At 46.7% G+C, this 24,083-nt stretch overlaps 1 protein-coding gene across 7 annotated transcripts in view; it reads left to right on the top strand.

Moving 5' to 3' along the window:
- LRRK1 (leucine rich repeat kinase 1) overlaps positions 1–24,083 on the top strand; it is a 94,797-nt gene that overhangs the window by 43,691 nt on the left and 27,023 nt on the right. For 6 of the 7 annotated variants that reach the window (XM_064157986.1, XM_064157987.1, XM_064157990.1 and 3 more), the window contains 13 exons: positions 116–243; positions 508–671; positions 1,784–1,921; positions 7,446–7,558; positions 8,996–9,072; positions 12,660–12,789; positions 13,324–13,436; positions 14,303–14,517; positions 16,511–16,675; positions 19,067–19,239; positions 21,477–21,597; positions 21,852–22,011; positions 22,598–22,874. In XM_064157986.1, coding sequence (XP_064014056.1) covers positions 116–243; positions 508–671; positions 1,784–1,921; positions 7,446–7,558; positions 8,996–9,072; positions 12,660–12,789; positions 13,324–13,436; positions 14,303–14,517; positions 16,511–16,675; positions 19,067–19,239; positions 21,477–21,597; positions 21,852–22,011; positions 22,598–22,874 — 1,974 coding nt within the window. The remainder of the gene's footprint in view (positions 1–115; positions 244–507; positions 672–1,783; positions 1,922–7,445; positions 7,559–8,995; positions 9,073–12,659; positions 12,790–13,323; positions 13,437–14,302; positions 14,518–16,510; positions 16,676–19,066; positions 19,240–21,476; positions 21,598–21,851; positions 22,012–22,597; positions 22,875–24,083) is intronic. The other variant, XM_064157988.1, reaches the window with a different exon arrangement.

The raw sequence follows: 24,083 nt of genomic DNA, 5'->3' as shown, positions 1-24,083 counted from the left end.
TTCCAGCTGCTGCCAGTTAGATCTAAAGCTGTCCTGCTAAAGGAGATGGCTGTGACAACAGGAGTCTTTGCTAGCATTCTGTTGATGCCTGACTGATTGTCTTCTGTGCTCACAGGTTACTTGAGGTTGACGTATCCAGCAACAGGCTCTCTACTCTCCCTTCTGGATTCCTGCATCTTAAAAACCTTAAAAAACTCATTGCTTCCAAAAACTATATGGAGAAGTTGTTTAATGAGGAAAACAGTAAGTGCAGTCCAGTGTGATACTTCACGATTCAGTGTCTGATCTGTAAATGAGAGCCCCAAACTCTTACAATGATGACTCAGAGACTGTTAGCTACAGATGCTTGGCATCTCTCAGCCTTTTGTCCAACGTACATGAAAAGGCCTGGTTGGTTTTTAGCATTCATTAAATCTTTTGCCTGTTACCTAGCAAGTGTGCAGCACCTTGCTGGGTCAGACCCTTGCCAATCTTAACACCAAGCCTGCAATGTTTTGTGTTTTCTAGCAACTAATTGGATTGGTTTAAGGAAGTTGCAGGAGTTTGACGTCTCTGACAACAGGTTGGTGGAACTCCCAACGGTTTTTCTGTACTGCTTCAAGTCCCTAAACGTACTGAATGTCTCCAGGAATCAACTGAAAGTCTTTCCAGATCCCTGGGCCTGCCCCTTGGTAAGTCAAACTGCTCTGACAGAGTCAGAGGCTGAAAAAGCTGTTGAAAGAATGCAAAAGTTATGGTGTGATGCTTAAAATGCTGTCAGAGGCTGAGGCTGAAAGACTGTTCTGTTCGCATAGGAGTGCTCCTGCCTGATTTCATGTATGGGTTCTGGATCAAGTCTTTCTGAGGTTCTGCTCTGTTCTTACCATGTTGATGACATTGGTGGAAAACATCTAGAACCATGTCTTACATGGATGTCTCAATTTTCTCTCCAGTTCATAGGAATCACAGAAGGGTTTAGGTTGGAAGGAACCTCGAAGATCATCCAGTTCTACCCCCCTGCCATAGGCAGGGACATCTCCCACTAGAACAGGTCTCTCAAGGCCTCATCCTGGTCCTGAACACCTCCAGGGAGGTTGTGGAGCACAGAAGCACAGAATGTGATCTTTGATCACATTCTGTTTTTCCATGCTCCACAGCCTCCCTGGGCAACCTGTGCCAATGTCTCACCACCCTCACTGCAAAGAACTTCTTCCTAACATCCTGTTTAAATCTCCCCTCTGCCAGTTCAAACCCATTACTCCTCACCCCATCATTACACAACCTTGTAAATAGTCCCTCCTCAGCCCTCCCGTAGGCCCCCTTCAGATACTGAAAGGCTACTACAAAGTCTCCTTGAAGTCTTTTCTCCCCCAACCTGAAGAGCAGAAGTGTCTTTGAGATCATTTTACAGAGCACTCAGCCTTCATTCCAAGTTGACTTTGCTCAAACCCATGATTGACTTAGGGCATCTTCATCCACCAATCACTCTTAACTTCATTCCTCATTCTGACAGGAATATCAGTGTACTTTGGTGAAGAGTTAGGTTGTGGTTGATAAAGAAAGGGGAATCAAGGAATTGATCATCAACTGGGGTTGATAAATTACTTGAAATACTTTTTGCCCATCAGAGAATTTGCCCATGAGTTAAAGGCCTGCAGGGACAGTAATTTACCTAGATCAAAACATCTAAAGGGGTCACCTAGAATGAATGTATTACTGCTTCAAATGTGTGACAGCTGATCTACCTCATTACTCAAGGAGATTATTACTGCTTTGTGACTGTTTCTTCTTTCCTGTTTTCCAGAAGTGTTGTAAAGCATCTAGAAACTCACTGGAATCCTTACCTGACACCTTGACTGTTTTCTGGAAGAATCACCTCAGAGAAGTGGATTTTTCTGAGAACTCACTAAAAGAAGTCCCACCAGGACTCTTCCAGCTTGAAGTAAGTGTCATTTCTTCTTACTTCACAGTACTTAATATTTACTCAGACCTCCAAGTCATAGCAGCAGTGGCCTAGTTAAGGTAGGAGACTACCTGCTGCCTTGACCTGATGAACACAGCAATTGCACAGAGCTTCTAAGCAGCCCACAATCCCCTGAACTGATACCCTCATCCTGATTTTATGGTATCTAGCTTTTCACACAGGTCTCCTGAGAACTCTTTGGATGTCTGTGGTTCTCAGATTTTGGAAGCAGAATTAGGAAGACAACCACCCTCTGTAGTAAAGATGTACTTGAGTCTGGCACACAAGTGTTGTATAATAAAAGAGCAGAGTTTCCATGCTGAAAATAGTGTGTCTGAATGCCCTAGACAATGCCAGTTGGCACCTCTCTTATCTTTAAACTGACAGATTAAATGATTCTCACCAGTGGACATCAGGAGTCCATAGTTTCACATCAGAATTCTTCAGAATTTGTGGCTTCTTGTGGTTTTCACGTGTAAGCAAGCAGAACTTGGGAGCTTCCTCCAGGCTTCCCTTCCAGATGATGAAAGTCAGGGTCGTGGAGGTAGAAACAGAGGTGAATCTTTGTGCAGAAGGTTTGTGGTTGTCACTGCTGGCCTCTGCAGGAAGGATGCAGAAGTGATGGTTTATAGCCATGTCCGATTTGGATCTCACGAGTCAGTTGCAAAGGTGTCTCTTGCTCCCTCCTGGAAGAGGAGTGCTGAAGGTCGTTTGCTCTCCCAGTTGTTTTTAATGATGCCTACAATTTTGGCTTTGCTTTCTGGTAACCATTTGGTTTCGGTTGGCATTTCTCCCGGACCAGAAAGAATCCTTTGGACTATTGTCTCTGAAACTTGGTTTTAAAGTGCGTCAAACGTAAGCCCAGTGGGTAGGAGCTACCATGTCAGCTGTTAAACACTAGATGGTGTTCAAGGGCACATTGCCCTGGGTGCTGCTGCTCAGAGGCTGCAGAGGGATGTGAGGGCACCAGTACAGGATCTCAAAGAGCTCAGTGCAGCCTCTGCTGATAGTCTGTTTTCAGCGTTGGCTGCCTCAAATAGTGCCCTTCTTGTCCATATCTCTTCAGCCTTACCTTCACAAAAGAAATAAATACCAAGTATTTTCTGTCTCCCAAGGGATAGAGTGAGGTGAGTTAAAGCCTGTGCCTAGATCAGCCCTAGCTTGGACTACTCCTTGGTTGCAGAGTTTGTGTCAGTGAATAGGGCTGCACTCGTACCCCAGCCCTCTCCAGAAGCAGATGTGGGAAGTGAGGAAATGAGCAGTAATGTGTTCCTACATAAAAGGTTCAGTGAGCTGTCATGAACTGGAGTGAGCTGTCTTCTCCCTGGGAAAAACAGAAAGCAGAGAGGGCCTGTAACTTCAAAGCATGTCTCTGACTTAGGCTCAGAGAACATGTAGCTTATCACTGGCCTTTGCTTGGTTTGTGGAGGCGTCTTAAGACTAGGACCAGCTCACATTGATGAATATGTTGTATATGCTAGAAACGTGGTGTTAAGAGAAGCAGAAGTCTTCTCTGCTGTTCTGTCTGTTGCCTTCTAAAGGAACCAACTGTACATTATGCAAGCCCTGGCTTAGCTCTCTAGACTAGTTTGTTTCTCTTGAGGAGACCTGTCCCTCTCTGGGTTGAAGTGTTCAGGTAGGATTCTGGTCAGCTTTTCCACATCACAAGCTGACTGAGGCAGCCTGATTTGGATGCTGTAGTTCCTTCCTTCTGGTATAATCTAGCTCACCAGAGGCCTTTTTGCATGCTGCAGCAGTAGGTTTGAAGAAGTTGCTTGCTGCTGCCACTGTCTCATTTCTAGAGGCAGCAAAAATGAAGAAGTTAGAGAGGAGAGAGAAGAGACAATTGCAAAAGTACTCATGGCAGGTAGGTTTGAGTAGATGATCTCTAAGGTCCCTTCCAACCTTAACCTTTCTATGATTCTAAGGACTAGTGATGTCCAGAACTACAGTCCTGAAGAGCCAAAGCAGTTGAAAGTCACTAATTTGCCTGCTGTGGAGCAGGCCCATAAGCATTCCACAGAACCTCCCCATGCTCCCAGCTCTCCCAGACAGCAGCCTTTGTCAGTCTTCAGAGGGGGCCATGCAGCGTGGAGACGCTTGGCTGAAAATGAAGCACCCCAGCTAGACCACAGAGAACACTGGTTGTGCTAATTCTGGAACATGTAGCCTCCTCTTTCTTCCTCAGGGATATTTTTGGGGAGAACTTTGAAGCATTGTCCTTGAGCAGCCTCATGCTGATACTTGGATGGAGCCTGACAGCAGGCACTGAGAGAGGATTGGATCTTCCTTCCTAGAGGAGATTCACAGGATGTCAGGAGTTGGAAGGGGCCCAAAGAGATCATTGAGTCCAACCTCCCTGCCAGAGCAGGACCACACAATCTAGCTCAGGTCACACAGGAACACATCCAGCTGGGCCTTGAAAGTCTCCAGAGAATGAGACACCACAACCTCTCGGGGGAGCCTGTGCCAGTGCTCTGTGACCCTTACAGTCAAGAAGTTCCCTCTTGTGTTGAGCTGGAACCTCCTGTGCTGCAGCTTCCATCCATTGCTGCTTGTCCTATCCCAGGGAGCAGTGAGCAGAGCCTGTGTCCCCTCTCCTGACCCCCAGCCCTCAGATATTTATAGATATTTATTAGATCCCCTCTCAGTCTTCTCTTCTCCAGACTAAACAGCCCCAGGTCCCTCAGCCTCTCCTCATCAGGCAGTGCTCCAGTCCCCTCATCATCCTTGTGGCCCCTCTGTTGGACCCTCTCCATCAGATCCCTGTCCCTCCTACACTGGGGAGCCCAAAACTGAAGGCAGTACTCAAGATGAGGTCTCACCAGGGCAGAGTAGAGAGGGAGGAGATCTTCTCTTGATCTGCTGGACACACTCTTCCTAATGCACCCCAGGATCCCACTGGCCCTCCTGGCCACAAGGGCACATTGCTGTGCCATGGATGTTATCCACAGGACTCCCAGGTCCCTCTGCACAGGGCTGCTCTCCAGCAGATCACCTCCCAGCCTGTACTGGTGCAGTTCATTGTTCCTCCCCAGGTGCAGGGCTCTGATGTGTCCTGTTGACCCTCGTTTGGTTCCTCTGTGCCCAGCTCTCAGTCTGTCCAGGTCTCTCTGGATGGCCGCACAGCCTGCAGCTGTGTCAGCCAAGCCTCCCGGTGTGCTGCCATCGTCACACTTGCTGAGCAGACACTCCCTGCCCTTCCACTCGAGCCCGTGGAAGGCTAAAGATGAGCAAAGCGCCCGCCAAGACTGGAGTGGCAGGGAGGGTTGTGTAGCTCGCACGGCTTTCGCACATGTTCCTTGAGCGGGTCCGTGCCTCTGCCTCGCCCGAGTCGCGCCGAGGCGCAGTGCGCCCTGCGCTAGCGCTAGAGGGAGCGTTTGGCACGGCCATGGCCCTCGCCGCAGCCCATCTGCTCCCTCGCCGCTCTCGCACGGACACCTAACCCTAACCCTGTTTTTTCCAGCCTGAGAAAAGGGGGGAAGGCCAACAAAGTGCCTTTGTGGGACATTGTTGGTCCTGCTTGATGAAAAGGGGCATGACAGGGGGCTGCTCGAAAGAGTCCAGTGCAGAGACACAGAAATGACTAAGGACGTTGAACACCTTCCGTATGAGGAGAGCTGGAGGTTGCTGGGGCTCTAGTTGGAGAGGGGAAGACTAAGGGGTGACCTGATTACTAAGTATGCAAGGGGTGAGTGCCAGGAGGATGGAGCCAGCCTCTTCTCGGTGCTGCTCAGTGACAGGACAAGGGGCAGTGGGTGGAAGTTGAGCCATAGGAGGTTCCATGTGCAGCTGAGGAAGAAGTTTTTCCCTGTGAGGGTGACAGAGCACTGGAACAGGCTGCCCAGGGTGGGTTGTGGAGTCTTCCTCTCTGGAGATATTCAAGGACTGTCTGCATGCATTCCAGTGTGATCTGCTCGAGGTGATCCTGCTCTGGCAGGGTTGGTGGATCAGATGAGCTTTCCCTTCCAGCCCCTGACATTCTATCATACTATGGTATTATGTGGAGCACAGAAAACATTTAACACATTTGAAGCCAAAGCCCCAGGCACTCAGTGATGGAACAAGAGGACACAGTCTCAAACTGTGCCAGGGCAGGTTTAGGCTGGACATTGGGAAGAAATTCTTCATGGAAAGAGTGATCACCCATTGGAATGGGCTGCCCGGGGAGGTGGTGGAGTCATCATCCCTGGAGGCATTTAAGAGGAGGCTGGATGAGGCACCTAGTGCCATGGTTTAGTTAATTAGAAGGGTTGGGTGGTAGGTTGGACTGGATGATCCATTGCCATTAACTAAACTTGCCATGGTTTAGTTAATTAGAAGGGTTGGGTGGTAGGTTGGACTGGATGATCCATTGCCATTAACTAAACTTGCCATGGTTTAGTTAATTAGAAGGGTTGGGTGGTAGGTTGGACTGGATGATCCATTGCCATTAACTAAACTTGCCATGGTTTAGTTAATTAGAAGGGTTGGGTGATAGGTTGGACTTGATGATCCTAAAGGTCTTTTCCAACACAGTTAATTCTGTGTTTTCTGTGATTCTTATATGATCACTTTCATTTGGTTGAAAATCCAGACTTCTGTGCAGAGTTTCCAGCCAGGTTTATTCTGCTAGCCTCCCCCCCCATGCAAACTGAGATAAGCAGAATGTCAGCTGGATTACTTAATGCCACAGGTACAGCAGTATTAACGAATTACACCCCACAGAAACCACGTTTGAGCAGCAGAGAATCACAGAATCAATAATTGAGCTGACAATCTGCTTATGATGAAATCTTATCCCTGGATGTTTTCAAGGCCTGGATGTGACTCTGGACAACCTGATTTAGTGGAGGGTCTCTCTACCCATGCCAGGGGGGTTAGAACTAGATAATCCTTGAGATTGATTCCAACCTTCACAATTCTGTGATTCTGTCATCAGCTTCACTTCATGTTCTTAAAATTTCTGTCCAGTATGAAGACAAAAAAAAGCCCCATAGGTAACATGTATAAATCTTGGAAAGGTAATATAAATCCTTGCCATTTTAATAGACAAGTAATAACAGAGCCATTAAGTGTTTTCCTTGTCTTAAATAGTTCACATATTACACACTACTTTTAGGCACCCACAGGTGTAAGCCCACTCTCACAGCAGCTTGCAACCACGTGTAAGACTTCTCATCCCTGTGTGGCATACTGTGTAGGTAAATCATGCTGTTCTTTTCCATTTGGAAAGGTTTCCTCACTAAAGGCAAAATGTCCTTCTGTATGGGTTGTTTCCAATTGCATCTGTCAGCAAGTAGACTAATAATCTCCCAGAACTAATAGTGGTGTTGCTTCGTGCAGAAAATATACTTACTGGAGACAAGAAGGGAATGTTTGCATGCTAGGCAGCACGGACAGGATGTTCTGATGAATAAAATGTACTTTCTTCATGTTCTGTTATTTAATAGCCATGCTAAAAACCCTCTTTCAGTGTGTTTGATGGACTCTGCCTTCTAACTCTGGGCTGTTCCTCTTTTAGGCTTTGGTGTCCCTGAAGCTGCTGGGAAATCAGTTGGTTGCGTTGCCTTCACAAGATAAGTGGAATTGCAAACAACTTAAATCACTGGATCTTTCAAAAAACCAACTTGGGAAGTAAGTGTTTCTTGCAGATTTTGCCTGAGAAAACAAGAGCTGAAGAAATAATAGCAAACCCAGTCCCCCGTGTGGTACAAAGGGTGTCAGCAGTGAATTAATTACCTGCACAGAAGGCATTGATAGCCACATACCACGTCTCTAAGTATATTGTGTGGCTGTGACAGTGATGAATTATCCTTCACCCATTCTTGGGCCATTTAGCTCACTATATCATTTATTAAGTGGATAGATTACTGATAATGGCAGTTTAATTTCAAAGCATGTAGAAATGTCTTTAACCCAGTGTGTGGCTCAGCACTACAAACACCAGTCTGTGGGGAGCAGATCTTAACCATAAACCATCTGGGCTGGGCTGCAGTCTGTAGTTGGTGTGGGAGTATTGTTTTGGGGAAAATGAAAAATCTTTGTTTATTTGTAATGGAAGTGTAACCAGCTGCAAGCTCACAGGCAAGACTGACATTAATAAGGTCCTCCAACAAAAGGCTGATGTTCTTCTATTTAGCAATTGCAATGGAAAGAGTTAAAGGTCCCTTATCTTCTCCAGAACTGCACTGAATTGTGCCACGGTCCCATCTTCTCATTTGAGTGCCCCTCCAGCAAGTTTTCTGGAGTCCTCCTGAGCTGCTTCATCAGTTGCAAAAGACAAATTACTGGGTTTTGAGTGGCTCAGTGCATTTCCAGAGTCATGTTGTTGGGTCATCTTGTCAGAGTCTCTCTGGTGAGCGCAGGGAATGGCAGCAGGTCGGTTCTCCAGCTTGTGACGCTTGTTCAATTTGCTGTTTGACAGTGTACTTAACCTTGACACCCATAAAGCTGGGGGGTCAAGTGCTCTCACCCTGGGAGCTGAAAGTGCTGCCTTGCAGAGATCTGTTAATTGGCCAAAAGAAAACCACTGGGTCAAGACAAGTGTCTGTGGAGCCTAACTCTGCAATTGCACAGCAGGTTTCAATCCCACCTCTCAGAAGCAGGGAGGAACCCGGGCTGTGAATTCTGCAGCCTTGAGTGGGGCCAAACTCAGCACAGCTCTCAAATCATAGATTTAGTCAGGGTTGGAAGGGACCACAAGGATCATCCAGTTCCCTTGCTATGGGCAGGGACACCTCACGCTAGATCAGGCTGTTCTAGACCCTCATCCAGCCTGGCTTTAAACACCTTGAGGGATGGGCCTTCCACCACCTCCCTGGGCAACCCATTCCAGGGTCTCACCACCCTCATGGTGAAGAACTTCTTCCTAACATCCAGTCTGAATCTGAATCTACCCATTTCCAGCTTTGTTCCATTCCCCCCAGTCCTATCACTGCCTGACATCCTAAAAAATCCCTCCCCAGCTTTCTTGTAGGCCCCCTTAAGATACTGAAAGGTCACAGTAAGGTCACCTCGGATGCCATCTCCAAGCTCTTCACTCCACATGTGACCCTTTTGTTTGGCCCACAGGAGTGACGAGGCATTTAAAACGAAGCGGATTCCCTTTTTCCCCACCAAGAGCAGGGCACGCTGCGGCCCAGAGGCAGGTAAGGTGTGGGCAGTGCAGACGCTGGGAAGCAAGTGCTGAGAGTCCCAGGTGAGCTGCGGAGCAGCAGGAGGTCTGTGGAGTTTGGCTGGGGGGAAGTCAGTGTAAATTCATCTGCAATTAAATTGGAGTGGAATTGTGTTTAGATAAAATGTTTCTAAAGAAATGGTGCAGCTGCTTAGGACAATCAGCATGGAAAGCCAAAGAATGAGTTTCTTTCGCTGGGCTTTTGTTCTTTTCATGAAGATTATTCTTCAGAGCCAGAGTAGTAACTGGTATGGTAAAGGGAAATTAACCCATAATTAGTCTTATTATTCTTAGGAGTGTTTCTGTTGCTGAATTTGTAAATTGCATGTTTTCCCTGCCTCTGTGATTTGCACCCACAGTTTGGCACGGAGCAGAAGTGATCTGGGTTAGCGCACATGAAATCTCAGAGAGAACAAAGGACTATCTGAAGATATTTGCACTGCTTCCTTCTCTCTATGGCGTTCATCTGCATCTCTCTTTTTTTTTTGCTTGTTTTGGAGAGCTTTCTCAGTATGGCTGCCTGAAGAATGGCTCCTTCTAAAGCATTCTTTGCCTCTTTGCCAGTCGCAGAGTGGAAGGAGCTGGTGTCTTCTTGATGCAGAAGGGAGAAGCCCTCCTGCAGCAAATGCTTTCCTCAGTTGCCCTGAAAACTGGCCATGATCACAGATCATCATGAATAGGTCAAAGTGGTAAATGCACCAAGTACAGCCATAGCTATAGGTGCAGGACATGCTGATGTTCATCCGTTCCAGATGGGCTCCTCATGTAGGGAGTGACCTACAGTAATGGTGTGGGGAGGCTTCGCACTCGCACCTTTTCTTTCAGCTGCCTTTTCTGGAGGGAGTTTGAGCTGTTACGAATGCATTGAAATGGGAATGTTCCACATGCTCCTTTAGCAGGAGGTGTTCGTTGCCAGGCATGCTGTCTTTAGCAAATGACAGAAAAAGGGAGCAAAGATGTGATGGCCTTAGGTGACATCAGCTCTAACCTAGTCACTGATACTGAGAAGTCAAATCTTAGACTAAAACACGCAGTAAAAATGAGTTATATATCATGCCAACTGACCCTGGAATTTAAACTAGGACTTTCTGGAGGTCCTGGCTGCTCATCTGGAAGGCAGAGGCTCTTTCTGGACCTCCTGGCAAGGCTAATCCTACCTCATTTTCCTCTCTGTGGAAGTGGAGGCTGCTGTGCAGCAAGTCCTGTGTGTGCACTCTAAGGAGGAGAAAGGCTTGCTCTGCACTGCTTAGAAATTCTGTGAAATACCAAACATGGAAGAACTGGGAAAGAAGTCTTAGTCTTGTGAATCTGTGGGGTCTGAAGTGCTAGTGCAGTATTTCCCTGTGGGGGCAGAAGGGCAGGAGCAATGGACAAAGGCAGCTAAAACCATCGCTACAAGGCAATTGTCCTAGTGGCAATTTCTGCGTGCTACAACCAGAACCCTTCTGCGTTAGCACCATTTGAAAAGCCTTGGCACATAGTGCCCTGGTGCAACTTTGAGCTGCTGGAGGTTGCCTCAGGTTGCAGGAGGGCATGGAGTAGCCCACCTGGCTGGTGCCATGGTTGAATAGCCACAGAGAAAGAGTAAAGCCAGCTCATCTTCTTCTCTTTGTTCCTCTGCCAAGTATAGCTTGGTGAGACTAGAGGATGTGGCCAAGAATTTAAGGAACATCAAGAGAAAACAGAAGCTGGAGTACATCAGCTGCTCACAGAAGTCCCCTAGCAAGGTGGGGGGCAGGTTTTCATGCGATTTTACCAACAAAGCTGTTTACTTAAGTCGAGATTGCTTTAAAAAAGAGTAATTTATGGATGCTTACTACACTTGATGGCTAAAGCTCAGAATAACTCCTCGCGCAGGCATGTGGCGTTGCTGGCGTCTGCTCATCCAAAAATGCATATTTCAAGATGGCATTTGTATTAATTTTTTTCTGCACTTCTTTAAAAGAAAATTTGAGCTCGAGCCAGAGAACTCATAAATAACTCATGAATAAATAATTACAATTCATAAACACCTCCAGCTTGCTTCCCAGACAGTGCACTCCTTTCCACCTGGGACTCTTCAGTGAATTGAGAGTATTGCAACTATTTTAGGTGTTTGCTCCTACGTGTCCAGGAGGGACTGAATCTGCCTGTGCCTAGGTACCTACTGAAGAGCAACAATGAAAAGTTCAAGTCCAGCAATGAGCCAGAGAGGAAGTGAATGGAATCCATGAATAAGTCTGCTGTTCTCCTAAAAATAATCCCAAAGATGATTTTTCATTTGAAAACTCAAAGGCGGACTGTGACACCCTGCCCACACCAGGCAGTTCTGTCACGTATGTGAAACGCCCCTGCAGACAGTGGGACTCTCTCTTACTCCTGATCACAGCTCAGGCTTGAAGTGCTGTTAATATTAGAACTGGGGAATTTTCTCCTGAGAAAACCTCTTCCATTTTTTTTCTGTTGTTTTTTTTCTTTCTCATGCCTGTTGTTTTTCTTTCCTTCTGGCTAAATCTAGTTACAGTTCATCAAGTCTTCTCTGTATGGGAAGAAGGTCTTGGTGGAACTGCCACTGTCCTGTCCTTGAGGAAGGGTGTGTCACGCATCTAGGAGAGCAGCCATGGAGGCAGCAGATGGTGCTGGTTGTACTTTTCTAATCAGAGACACAGAATCTGCTTGTCCCTGTGTGGCCTATTTTCCCTTGACTTCAGGATGCTTCTTGGTAGATGCATGTGACACTCTTAAGACAGCAACACAATTCATGGCAGTTCTTCATGCCACTACCCCGGGAGTAATTTGTGGAGTGAAATGATGCTCTTTGGAACCAGCTGAATTTCCCTTTGTTTGAACCTCTCCAGCAGCAGTAATTCAGCCATGCAGTTGTTGCTATTATTGCTTGGGTCGCTCCCAAAATACGCTAGTTGCTGCTCAGACATGTAGGAAGTCTGAAGTGCCCTGGGACCTTGCAGTCTAAAACTGAACAGAGGGGCAAATAGAAGAGGTCTTTTAGAGGCAATAGGTTTAGCAGTCTGTCAGCTGCAGTTTGGGTTTTCTTCTCTGTTGTTATTGACTATGATCCACCATAAATTGCTCCAGGATGCATCGTGGGGGCCTGAACATAAATTCAGACAGACTTCTGGCTTTTCTCAGGCAACAGGGAAAAAAACACATTGAAACCACTCGTGCCCTTGCTGTGCCCTCTCACTGCCAGCTGTTAGACTGGAGTAGGGGCAGTTCCTGAGGTATTGCCAGCTATTCAACAGCAAGAAATATAATGCCACTCATCCTCTGATGTACAGTTGTCTTGGCAGACCTAGAGTTCTTCCCTCAGCCCATCAGAGGTCCTCGAGACTGTAACCTTCAAACAAATGCATCACCCTGATTTTAAAAGCCTGAGGTGTGAGCATTGATGTTTAAGTACCATTGAAGCCTGTTTGCTTTTCTGCTCTTGCTCCGTGGCTGTTCCTGCCAAGGAACTATGACCTTGTGTCCGGCTTACAAAGTGAAGGTGAAGACTCCTGCTTCAGAACCTTGGTGCTTGTTGTGTTTTAAAGGTGCAATTTGTTTCTTGTCTTGTTCCAGGTCCTTTTTTGGAGTTCCCAGCGTTTCTGAGTGATTCTCTGGAAGTCCTTTATCTGAATGACAATCAGCTGGACTCTGTCCCCCAGTCCGTTTGCCTCCTGAAAGGTTTAACAGAACTTTATTTAGGAAAGTAAGTCCATGCCCTGGAAAAGCTCTGCAGTATTATTTCCGTGTTGTTTTAGTGACCAGTCGTCTGTGGAGCCCCACCCCAGATGTCCAGTGCTTTTGAAATCAAAAAGCTGGAAATAGTCAGCCCCTTGTTAGTGCTGTGCCCATCGTTTGCTTTAGATAAGGAGGAGCCTGGTCTTTTGAATTAGGGAAGATGATCTAATGCTTTGAATGCAAGCCTGAGAATCTAACGTGCCTCTGCTTCATTCTGGCTTTTTGCTGTCAGCTTCCATAGCGTTAGAGTCAGTAACTCATCATTTTTGCCTTTATTTCCTCAACTATCCAGTAAAGATGATTACGCTTGTCTGCCTCGGAGGATAAATTGAGGTTATACATCACTTTTAGGATGGAAATTACTATTAAAGTGCTGAGTAGTCTTATTAAAACGTTAATGGAAGATTTCTGCACAGAGAGAATAGTGTAATCTGAGAGTCCGTGAGAGCAGCTACTTACACACAAAGCCTGGTTGTTGGTAGATTTATTTGTTTTCGTACAGTAACCCTGGTATCCGAGAGCTTCCCCCAGAACTTGGACAGCTGGCTAATCTCTGGCAGCTGGATATCGAGGAACTAAACATCAGTAACGTTCCTGCAGAGATCAGAAAAGAGGGTAAGGCTGCTCCTATGTGTTCTTTATTAAATCGACTGAACACAGAATGAACTTCACTTCCTTTCAGTGGTCCTGACAGGGACAGGGCAGGCTGTGCCCAAGCCCTTCTTGTGGGTAACTGGAATTGGCGTAGGGAAACCTCCTACACGTGTTTGCAAATCAGGGCTATGCTCTGGCTGTATGATCAATTTAAGACAGATCCCATCTTAAAACTGTGGCTTCTAAGTGCAGCGTTTCCCTTGCAGTGTGCGTGCTGGAGGAATCCTGTGGCTTGCTTCCTGATTGTGCATATTTTAGAGCATTTAGACGGTCTTTGTCAAGGCTCAAGTGTCTGGGATCAGCAGCCACAGTCACATTGGAGTGACTTTGTTGTAAGCTGCTAGGTTTCTGGATCTGTTACAACACTGTCTTCTTTTTTGTGTATGTTTTAATAAGAAAATCCTGCGGGAACAAAGTTATTAAGAATTATTCCTTCTCCAGCATACTGTTGAAGCCGAAATCTAATTTTAACTGGAAACATAAAAGTAGAAGGAAAAACTGAGTATTTTCCAATACTAAATTAGTATTTTATGTTTCCTTTGAGCTTCTGAAGCATACGAGCCACAGCATTTGTTTCTCCTTACAGTGCTCCATTGTAGAGTCTCAGAGCAGTGACCTTTTTCTGGGGTCTCTGTCTCAGGTTTGTCCATTAGAGGTCTCTTTGTTTATTCTCTGGTTGTCTCAGCCCACAGCAAAACTGCAGGGAAAATATTAACTCAGCTGATGAGTCTGCAGCAGCAAGTTTTGTGCAGTCCTGCTGTAGATGTGTGCATTTGTAACTGCTGACCACAGATAAAGCTTTGCCCTTCGCTTCCCCCCAACCCCAGGCCCTAAAACAGTTCTGGCATACTTACGAGCACAGCTGCGCAAGGCAGAGAAGTGCAAGCTTATGAAGATGATCATCATTGGTCCTCCACGGCAGGGAAAGTCGACCCTGATTGAGATCCTGCAGACAGGAAAAGTCCCTCAGATGATGCACAGCGATGCCACCATACGCACAACAAAATGGGAGCTCCCCAAGCCAGTGGGACACAAGGCAAAGGTGAAAAGCAATCAAAGAACTTGAATCGCAGTGGGATGTCTGAGCCCTGCAGCGTCACTTTTGGGCTGAAACTGTCTGCCTTTTTCACAAAGAGCAGTTTCCACTACCTTTGGGACATGCTTGTTGACCCATCACGATTCCTCTGCTTCATTTCTACTTGGTTCTAGAGGGCAGTTCTTTTTGTATGCTGAGGAGAGAAAGCCATATGCAGACTGCCTAAAATCTGGCCCTCACAGCTCATGTGGTCTTTGGACGCTGCCTCTGTGTGAATGTTTTAAATCAGCATGTCTAAAGCAGATTGTCCTTTCATTTGGGGCCAGAAAATGGGACATCAGTTCCTAAAGCTGTACTCTCTTGGTACCAGAACAGTCCTAGTGAGGCAAGGTGGGTGGAGGGTAGGCTGCCTGGAGTCTTGTATGGTCCAAGCATGTCTAAGGCACACCTTTTAACATCCAAATCTCAGATGGCTCATTCAGGGAGTGTGTCAACCCATACTGAACTCATTTTAGACAGCACTGAATTCATTCACTTGTAGGTGGCCTTGCTCACCACTTGCATAGTCCCACAGGGATTAGGGCATGCAGAGCTGATCCTGAGGTCTTGACAGAGTTGAGGGTATGCAGACAAATGGCTCCCCCTTCCCAGATGAGAGCCATGACCACCAGGCTGTTTTGGAAGGGGTGGAGGAGCCTGCTGAGTTCAGTTATTCTACAGCCAAGAGTGCCAGGCCAGAGGCAGAAAGAAAAAAAACCCTGATTCTCTAAAGACTTTGGTGGGAGAAGGGATTCATGCATTTTGTGTTGGAGGGCAATTGAAGAGAATAAAAACCTAGACACAAACAGAGACCTGGAGTGAGATCAAGATGCTAAACGGGCTTTTGTCCCTACCTCTGAGACTCTGTCTCTCCATACAAGCACCCACAGATTAACATCTTTTGGATGAACAAAGCAGTCCTGCTGCTAGTTAGGACTTGGTTTAAAGAATATGGAAGTTCTTCCAGCTGTTTCTGGGAGACTTCAAACTGGGACTATGCTAGGAGAGCAGAGCCCTGCTGAGGTACTTAACTCCTTGCTGAAATCTCGTGGGGTAACTTGTTGTGGGATCAGTCAGTACTTGGACCCAGACAAATAAACAGAGGCCACTCGGTGTTTTATGATGCTCTGAGGATGATGGCTGGAGCAAGGTTTGGTTTTCTACTCAGTCACAGGCTTCTCTCATCCTCAGGGCCAAGTGAATTAGGGAAAGAGCCTCTGAAGTGCTTCCTATTGCAGCTGGGAGCCTGAACACCGTTCAAGCAGAGAGCTGGTGTGGGGCTGCATGGAGGAACGAACGCCGAGATACTTGGAAGAGAGTCAGAGCTAGAGAGGCCTCCATTTACATGTTCTCTCAAAACCAGTGAGGCTGATTTACCGTGGCTGTAATTCTCACCCTACTCTGATGTCACACACACACACACACACACCCCAGAAGCCTCCGAGCAGCGTGCAGGAGGTGTTTATGAAAGGCTTGAGAAGTTGCCCATCTCCTGAGCATCAATATTCTGCTTGGCTCAGTTAGGGCTGAGCTCAGTGGAAGTGATTTCAGCAGGGGGTTTCCTGTTCCCCAAGAGCAGTGGCAGATAAGTAGCTTCAACGGTCCAGTCGAGCATGGCACAGACAAGGATGAAACAGTTTCTATTCCAGATGCAGTGAAGCACAGGGTTCAGAATGAGACCCTTGTTTGTACCGGAGAATCCACAGCATTAACTGGAGATTTACCAGCATCAAGGGCACCTCTATGGTTTTAGCAGCAAGTAATTAGTCTTGATTTCCTGTGGGGAAGTGGTAGCCATGCTTAACAATTGCTTGTTGATTTGTCTTTCCTGGAGGCACAATTAGGACATTGAAACCCTTCTTGTGTCATACATTATGCAGGCGTAGGTTTATACTTCAGCTATTATCTCCCTGTGATTTACTGCAACGTTTGATTTGAACACTTCTCTTTGTCTAAGTAGGTTGATTCAGTGGAGTTCAATGTCTGGGATATTGGAGGCCCAGCGAGCATGTCTACAGTCAATCAGTGTTTCTTCACAGACAAAGCATTGTACATAGTGGTATGGAACTTGGCACTAGGGGAAGAAGCTGTGGCAAACTTACAGTTCTGGTTGCTGAACATTGAGGTAAGAAGTCACTGGTGGGCTCTGGGGGTGTCTTATTTATCACGTAGGAGCTCAGCACTCAGATGTGTGATATTTCTTTTTCTGGTCTGCTTTAAAATTAAAAAAAAAAAACCCTAACCAAACCCAGCAACTCCACAAGCCATGAATTTTGCATAGCTTTTGGAATTAATTTTCCGGGCCGCTGTGGGCGTATCATTATATTTAACGGTTTAAATTTATCATTTGCTTTGTTCTCCCTCACACACATCAGAGACTGAGACAAAAGCTGATTTATAAACCCTTGCTAAGTAAGGCTGAACATACTTATTTTGGAATTAGTGTTTGACCACACTGTGCTCCGAGGGGGGTTTGAAGCATTTTCTTCCTGGTGTGAGTTAGGCACACATTTGTCTTGAAGTTATATTTTTAACACTTTAGAGTCAGGTAAGCTAGAGAGTATCTCTCAGCTGCACTGAATTGTTGTTGGGTTATTTTTATAGTACCATAATTACCAGATTTTGGGTTTTCTGAATCTTTCTTTCTTGACAGGGAGCTGTGGTGAGGTGGGGGTTGGTCTCTTCTCCCTTGTATCAGCAAATTGGATGAAAGGAAATAGCCTGAACTCGTACCGGGGAGGTTTAGATTGGGTATTAGGAAAACTTTCTTTACTGCAAGAGTGGTCAGGCATTGGAACAGGCTGCCCAGGGAGGTGGTGGAGTCACCATCCCTGGAGGTGTTCAAGAAACATGTGGGCATGGCACCTCAGGAGGTGGTTTCATGGCCCTGGTGGTGTTAGGTTGCACTCAACGATCTGAGAGATCTCTTTTAACCAAAACAATTCTGTCATTGTGTGATATCTGTTTTAACATGACATGCACAAAAATGAGCTCTGAGCTAGTGCCTCTCAAAGAAGGAAAACCTCTCAGTATTACAAAAATGTTAGCTGAATGGTCAGCAGCAATCAAAAAACCAAGGTGGGGAACAAAGCTGAAAGCATAATTACCATGTTTCAAACTGTGTGATGTGTCTTAACACATCCCAGCAAGCACAGAGCAGCTCAGAAAAGATACAGAGAAAGATGAACACGATGGTTAGAAGTATGAAAAAAAGACTCTTGAGTGCATAGCAATTAAATAATTAGATCCCTTCAGCTTAGAAATAGGCAAATGGGGAGGAGTGCTGCATTTAGACTTAGCAGGCTAAGGAGAAAACCACAATGGAGTCTTTGTTCGTGGTCTTTTACAATGGAAGAAATAGGAGGGATCAAATGAAATAGTGTAATGGTAGCTTTGAAACAAACAACAGCAAGCACCCCAAACCCAGCAAATAGCTAACCTGTGGGATTTATTGGCACTGCAACGTGCTGTGGGTGTCAAGAAGTTGAAAAAGCAAAGTGACAGAAGAAAAAAACATCAAGTGCTATTAATTCGGAGATACTGCCTCATGCTGAGGAAGTTGGTGAGCTGCAGGCTGCTGGATACTGGGAGGAGGACGCCCTAGGGAAGATCTGTACATGCTTTCCCTGTGCCTGTGCTCCTTGTTAGCCTCCAGACAGTGCATTGGACCTGTTGGGCCCCTTGGTTTGACCTGAGACATCCATCACTTGTGTTTCTGTGCCGAGATCAACTTTGGTGTCGTTGAGGTTAGGAGATTTCAGTAGGCATCAGGAGAGAGAAATGGATTTACTGCAAACAAGCAAATATTCCTGCATCTGAATATTCTTCTCTGGTCAAAGTCAGCCTGATCCCTGCTTAAGCCTGTGCAATCCCACCCTCTTTGGCAGTGTATTCCCCGAAATCTGGACACATTCCAGCGCTGTAATAGAAGCATGGAAAGGTTAGAAGAAGCCACAAGATCATCTAATCCATTCCTTTCACTGATTCAGGATGAGGGAGATTCAGATATTTATTTTTTTAGCAGTTTATCTCCCCTCTCCACACACCTCCAGTGAAAAAGTTTGTGTAACTTCCCCATGTATCCATTGCAGAGTGTAAGCAGCCTTTCTCAGGATATCAGAGTTAGATCTTCTGGCTAGAGGTGAAGCTAACCTATTTCCCTTTGTCTGAGCAAACTTAGTTCCCATCATTTAGCTGACTGGTAGCAACATAATACCGCATGGCAACTCCTTTTACGTTAAGCCCTGATGTAATAAACCCAAGCTGACAGTTTCCTGCTCTGCAACAGCAGCAGATGATTAAGCCATGTTCTGCAGGAGAGCTTCTGTGATACCCAGAGCACTTGTTGCTGTTGTCAAGCTGCCACAACAGGTTGACTCCATTTGTTTTATGTATATATATATATATATATACATACACATATTCTGTGATTACCCCTCTCTCCAATATTATGCTTCTCCCATATCCTCACTGAGTTTAATCTGGATGACATCACTGTCAGTGTTCTCCCTTGCAGGCCAAAGCTCCAAATTCAGTGGTGTTAGTGGTAGGAACACACCTTGATTTGATTGAAACAAAGTTCCGTGTCGAGAGGATAGCCACGCTGAGGGCCTACGTCTTGGCTCTCTGCCGCTCTCCCTCCGGATCCAGAGCAACTGGCTTCCCAGATATCACCTTCAAGCACCTGCAGTAAGTACTTGTGCCTTTGTGAAGCTCAGTCACTCTCTTTTATGTCACTTTAAACAATTTTGTGATACCGGATCTCCTTGGCAACAGAACAGATTTAAAGACTCATCAGCATTTCATCTGTTTTTGACGAGTGTGATCAGAGAGGAGTTCAGTGTTACTGAGGGGCTGGGTCGTGGCTCTGAAAGTTGGTCTAGTTGGTTGGACAGGGCTGGGTGATAGGTTGGACTGGATGATGTTGGAGGTCTCTTCCAACCTGGTTGATTCTATGAAGCTCTGAAGTCATGACCTTGGCCAGCCTGTTTTAGTGCTCTCTCACCAGTAAGTGCTGGCACAGCTGATTAGTCACAAGGAGAGAAGGTTCATCCATTAATGCTGTGAAACTTGAAAACGTGACTGTTACAGGATGGGTGCTGCAGAGCTTGTTGAGGGGAGGTTGTGTGGGAACCTCTTGCCACCCGATCTGAGAATGCAGCTCACAAAGCAGTGTTGCCAGGGCAGCCCCAAACCTTTGCCAGTTGAGTTCTCTGGCTGTGATAACAGAGGATGGAGCTGTCTGAAAGGTCATGTCAGTCAAGCCATGGAGTCTGCCATCCCTGCCTTCAGCTGATGGAGTTTGCCCTTGGGGAGAGGAGGCTTTGATGGCTGGGAAGGCAGCAGGTCTGATAGCCAAAGGAGTGCACAGCACAGTGGGAGTGTGGATGCAGCAGGCTGACACCAAGCAGTGTGAAATCGTCAGGGCCTGGGGCAAGAGCAGGTGGTAGCTGGCAAGTAAAGAAGGGCACTGCAGTGTCCCCAGCACATTGCATCTGCTGCCTGGCAGAGCCATCAGGAGACCTCCCACACTCTGTTCTGCAAACACAAGTGCTGCGTCGGGCATCCAGCCTGGCTCTTTCCCATTAGGAGGAGTCCCAGGGATCCAAGTGTAAGGCATAGAGACTGACAATGAGAGATGAAGCATTGCATTTCCATCTCCTCAAAACTCTTTTTCCATCACCACAGAGTATCCTAACATGATCCAAATCATTTTCTCTCAAGGGAACTTACTTTCACCCTGCCACATCCCTCACATTCCCTTTACCTTCCTGTTCCCCTGCATATCCTCCCCGTTGAAGTTGAGCTCCTCTTTACAGTGCTCCAGGCAGTTAGAGGAACGTGAGGAGTGTGTGCTGTGAAAGTCTTGTGTGGGTGAGCCCAGACTGCTTTTATCAGCGTCAGTCCTTCAGCATCCCAGTAAGCGTACATTTCCCAGTGCCACTGCTGGCCGAGGTTTGAGAGGGCCTGTTGTGACTAGATAAGGAGTGGTGGTTTGAAATTAGAAGAGGGAAGTTTAGACTAGAGAGAAGGAAGAAATTTTTTATACAAAGGATGGTGAGGCACCAGCTCACTTTGCTTGGAGATGTGGTAGATGCCCCATCCCTGGAACCATTCCAGGTCAGGTCGTTTGGGGCTCTGAACAACCTGCTCTAGTTGCAGATGTCCCTGCTGACTGCACGGGGGTTGTACTAGATGACATTTCAAAGTCCTTTCCAACCCAAACCACTCCAATGCTATGGTAAAGCATACTGCTTCAGAAAAGGATTTCCTGTCTGCCACAGGAGCATGTGTAGGATCGGTCAGAAAGAAGCTTTGTTGGGTAAAGTGGAAGAGAACTGTTCTTATCCAGCCCACAAAAAGGCCAAAAATAGTAGGAGCTGGAGAGAGCAGGCTTTTAGCTGTTAACAAGATGATGAAGGCCAGCTTTTAGGATCTAAGCATCAATTCCCAGATCACAGGATCCAGCTGAGCAAAGGCCAGAATGAGGGTGGGAAAAGGTGTCTGGTAGTCATCATTGTGCCTCTTTGATCTGAGTCAAGGAGAGCTGGACTGGTCTCCAGTGACTGCCAGCACCACAGTGCTTTCCTCCTTCCTGCAGTGCCTTCCAGGATGTGTGCATCCCATCCAAGGGAAAGAGGGTGATGGCTTTGGTTGGCGTGCCAGAAAGTCCCCAGGGGTCGCAGTGCGTAGGGGACAGAGAGCAGTGCACAGCAAGTGAAGGAAGCAGAGCAGAGCTTGGCCTAACAGATCTTTTCCAGGTTCCTCTCTATTTTCTTCCAAAGCTAAAAATGCTCACTGACAGCCTTCCTCCCATTCATCTGACACAGGAAATTTAAAGTCACTGATAAGAGAGAGGGAGCCTGGAAAGGAAGCCAGTGAGCTGATAAGGTTTGATAATCTTCACCCTTGCATGACTTTTGCAGTGAGCTCTCCTGTAAGACTCTGGAAGGCCTCGATGGACTCCGGCAGCTGATTTTTCATGTCACTTGCAACATGAAGGATGTTGGCAGCTCCATTTGCTCGCAGAAACTTGCAGGGAGATTGGTGAGAGCCGCGCTCATAGCAGGGTTGCTTTCCCAAGTGGGGCTTTTGGGGCCTTGGTTTTGGATTGGGAGGTGAACTCTAAGAGCAGCTGTTGATGCAGGAGGCATGTGAAGGATCTGAGATGTCTTATCTGGCTTTGGGAAAAGACACTACCGTGTGATCCCTGTAAAAGGGAGATGACATAGCCAGTTCCTCTCCAGATGAGTGTTTGCTGTCTGATACTGATCCTGCTCTTTTCCTTGTATGGCTCACAGATACCACGAAGTTACCTTAGTCTTCAAGAAGCTGTCCTTGCAGAACAGCACAGAAGAAGTCAGAATGATGATGTGCAGTATTTAACAGACAGACAAATCGAACTGATGATTGAGCAAACGCCAGGAAATGATATCAAAGACTACGAAGACTTGCAAACTGGTAGGTCGAAGCAGACCAGTAGTTTCTTGTCTCGCTCCACTGCATAATTGCTGTGTGAAAAACCAGTTACAGAGTGCTTTACAGATGTGTAGAAGTCACTGCAGAAATTGAGAAGGTATAAAAAGCAGTAGTGGGGCCTTGAGGAGAGGACTGGGCAGGTTCTAGGATGGTTTGAGGTTGATAATCTTAAACTTTCCTTTTAAGAAATCAATCTTTGTCTGATTGTTGTTTCCTGCTCTGTAAAGAATGAGAGATGCCATCGTTTCAAGGTAGTCTTTTCTGTAGGGCCCCAGTCCTGTGATCTTTGCTGTGGAAGAGTCAGGGAGAGCCATGGGGGATGGCAGGAGGAGGATAATGATGGAGCAGTGTTATGGGGGACAGAAATACTGACTGCAAAGCTGCTGTGGGCTTTACAAGTGCCAGGTAGCAGCACTCCTCACATAGATGTTATTCTCTCAGCTTGGCTATGTGCTGTCTCTGTGTGGTGTGCATAAAACTGCACAGGCTGCCTCATAATCTTATTCATCTGTGCTGTGGTTTCCTAGTGCTGCTCTGCTGCTGATCTCCAGTTCTTCATGTTTTGCAGCCATTAATTTCCTCATAGAAACGGGTACACTGCTGCACTTCCCAGACACGAGCCATGGCCTGAGGAACCTTTACTTCCTTGACCCTGTCTGGCTCTCGGAGTGTCTACAGAGGATTTTCAACATCAAGAGCTCCAAGTCTGTAGCTAAGAATGGAGTCATCAGAGCAGAGGATCTCAGGATGCTGCTGGTTGGGACAGGCTTCACTGAGCAAACCGAAGAGCAGTACTTCCAGTTCTTGGCCAAGTTTGAAATTGCACTGCCTGTGGCCAATAACAGGTATGTTGATAATTAGAGGGGCTTAGTCAGGCTGGAGAAAAATGGCCATTTAATTAGTGGATATTAACAGGCTTTGTCACTATAAGCAGTTGTCTTGACAAGGATCTTGCTGTGAGAAAATATTTGAGTGTGTTAACCAGCGTAATGGAAGGCGTCCATTGGGGCTGCATTCCCTGGCATAAGCATCCTTTGCTCCAAACAAGCTAGTTTGAAAACTTTCCAAAGCAGCTCTTTGTCCACTCAGCACACCGAGGCTGATGACAGGCTCAGCCGCCGGCACAGAGGGACAGTAGTGCTGCCGGGGATGTGGCAGTGAGCAGGTGGGAAGCTGCAGGCACTCAGCTGCAGCTGAAAGAGGATGTGAGGGCTCCTGGCCGCAGGGCCTGAAATATGGACAGGCTGGCTGGAGTCATCTGTTCCCAAGGGAAGATCCTCACTCCAGCGTGTGGCAGCAAACTTTGGGTAATCAATGCTTGTCACAGAATCACAGAATTAACCAGGTTGGAAGAGACCCCTAGGATCATTGAGTCCAACCTATCACCTAACCCTTCTCATTAACTGAAGCAAGGCACTTGTCAGCCCTGAAAGTAGCAGTATTTCACTTCTTGTGAGGCTGGGGCAGGGTAGCTTCAGTAGCAATGTGATTTCCTCCTTTCCAGCCGCAGTAGGTGTTGATCAATGGTTTTCCTCCAAAAGGTCTAGGAAACCTCATTCTCTTTAAATGTTAACGAATCCTCCTCCCCTCTGCCCCCCGATCTCTTTTCCTCTGGGCAGAATCCCCTGCTATTTTTCTCTCTCCCATCTGCTTGGCGACAGCCTGTTGTTGCCTTCGCGGTGAAACCGTAGTTGGATTGCACTTTGGAGGTGGCATTTGCATTTCACTTCCTTGCCCTTCCAGGACAGCAGGGCTGCATCGCCCTGAGCCTCTGGGGAGCTCTGAATGCCAGCACAAGTGCAGCATTCTCTGGGCTGTCATTATGCCTGTCACTTATCCAGTCCCGGATGCCAACAAATTTTCTCAGGCTTAACACAGATAAAGCAGCAATGTTTCTGCTTAGTCCAAAATGCCTTTTGGACTCCCTGTCACTATCTGCCATTTTTCTCCAAGGCAATTACATTGTCCGTGCCTGGGGAACAAGGAAACTGCTTTTTCATGGCCTGGCCAATCTTTTTCAGAGTGATCCAAGCCACATTAACAGAATATTCTTC

Source organism: Pogoniulus pusillus, chromosome 17 (genome assembly GCF_015220805.1).
Source record: "Pogoniulus pusillus isolate bPogPus1 chromosome 17, bPogPus1.pri, whole genome shotgun sequence".
Lineage (NCBI taxonomy): Eukaryota > Metazoa > Chordata > Aves > Piciformes > Lybiidae > Pogoniulus > Pogoniulus pusillus.
This window is presented reverse-complemented; position numbering and strand designations above follow the sequence as displayed.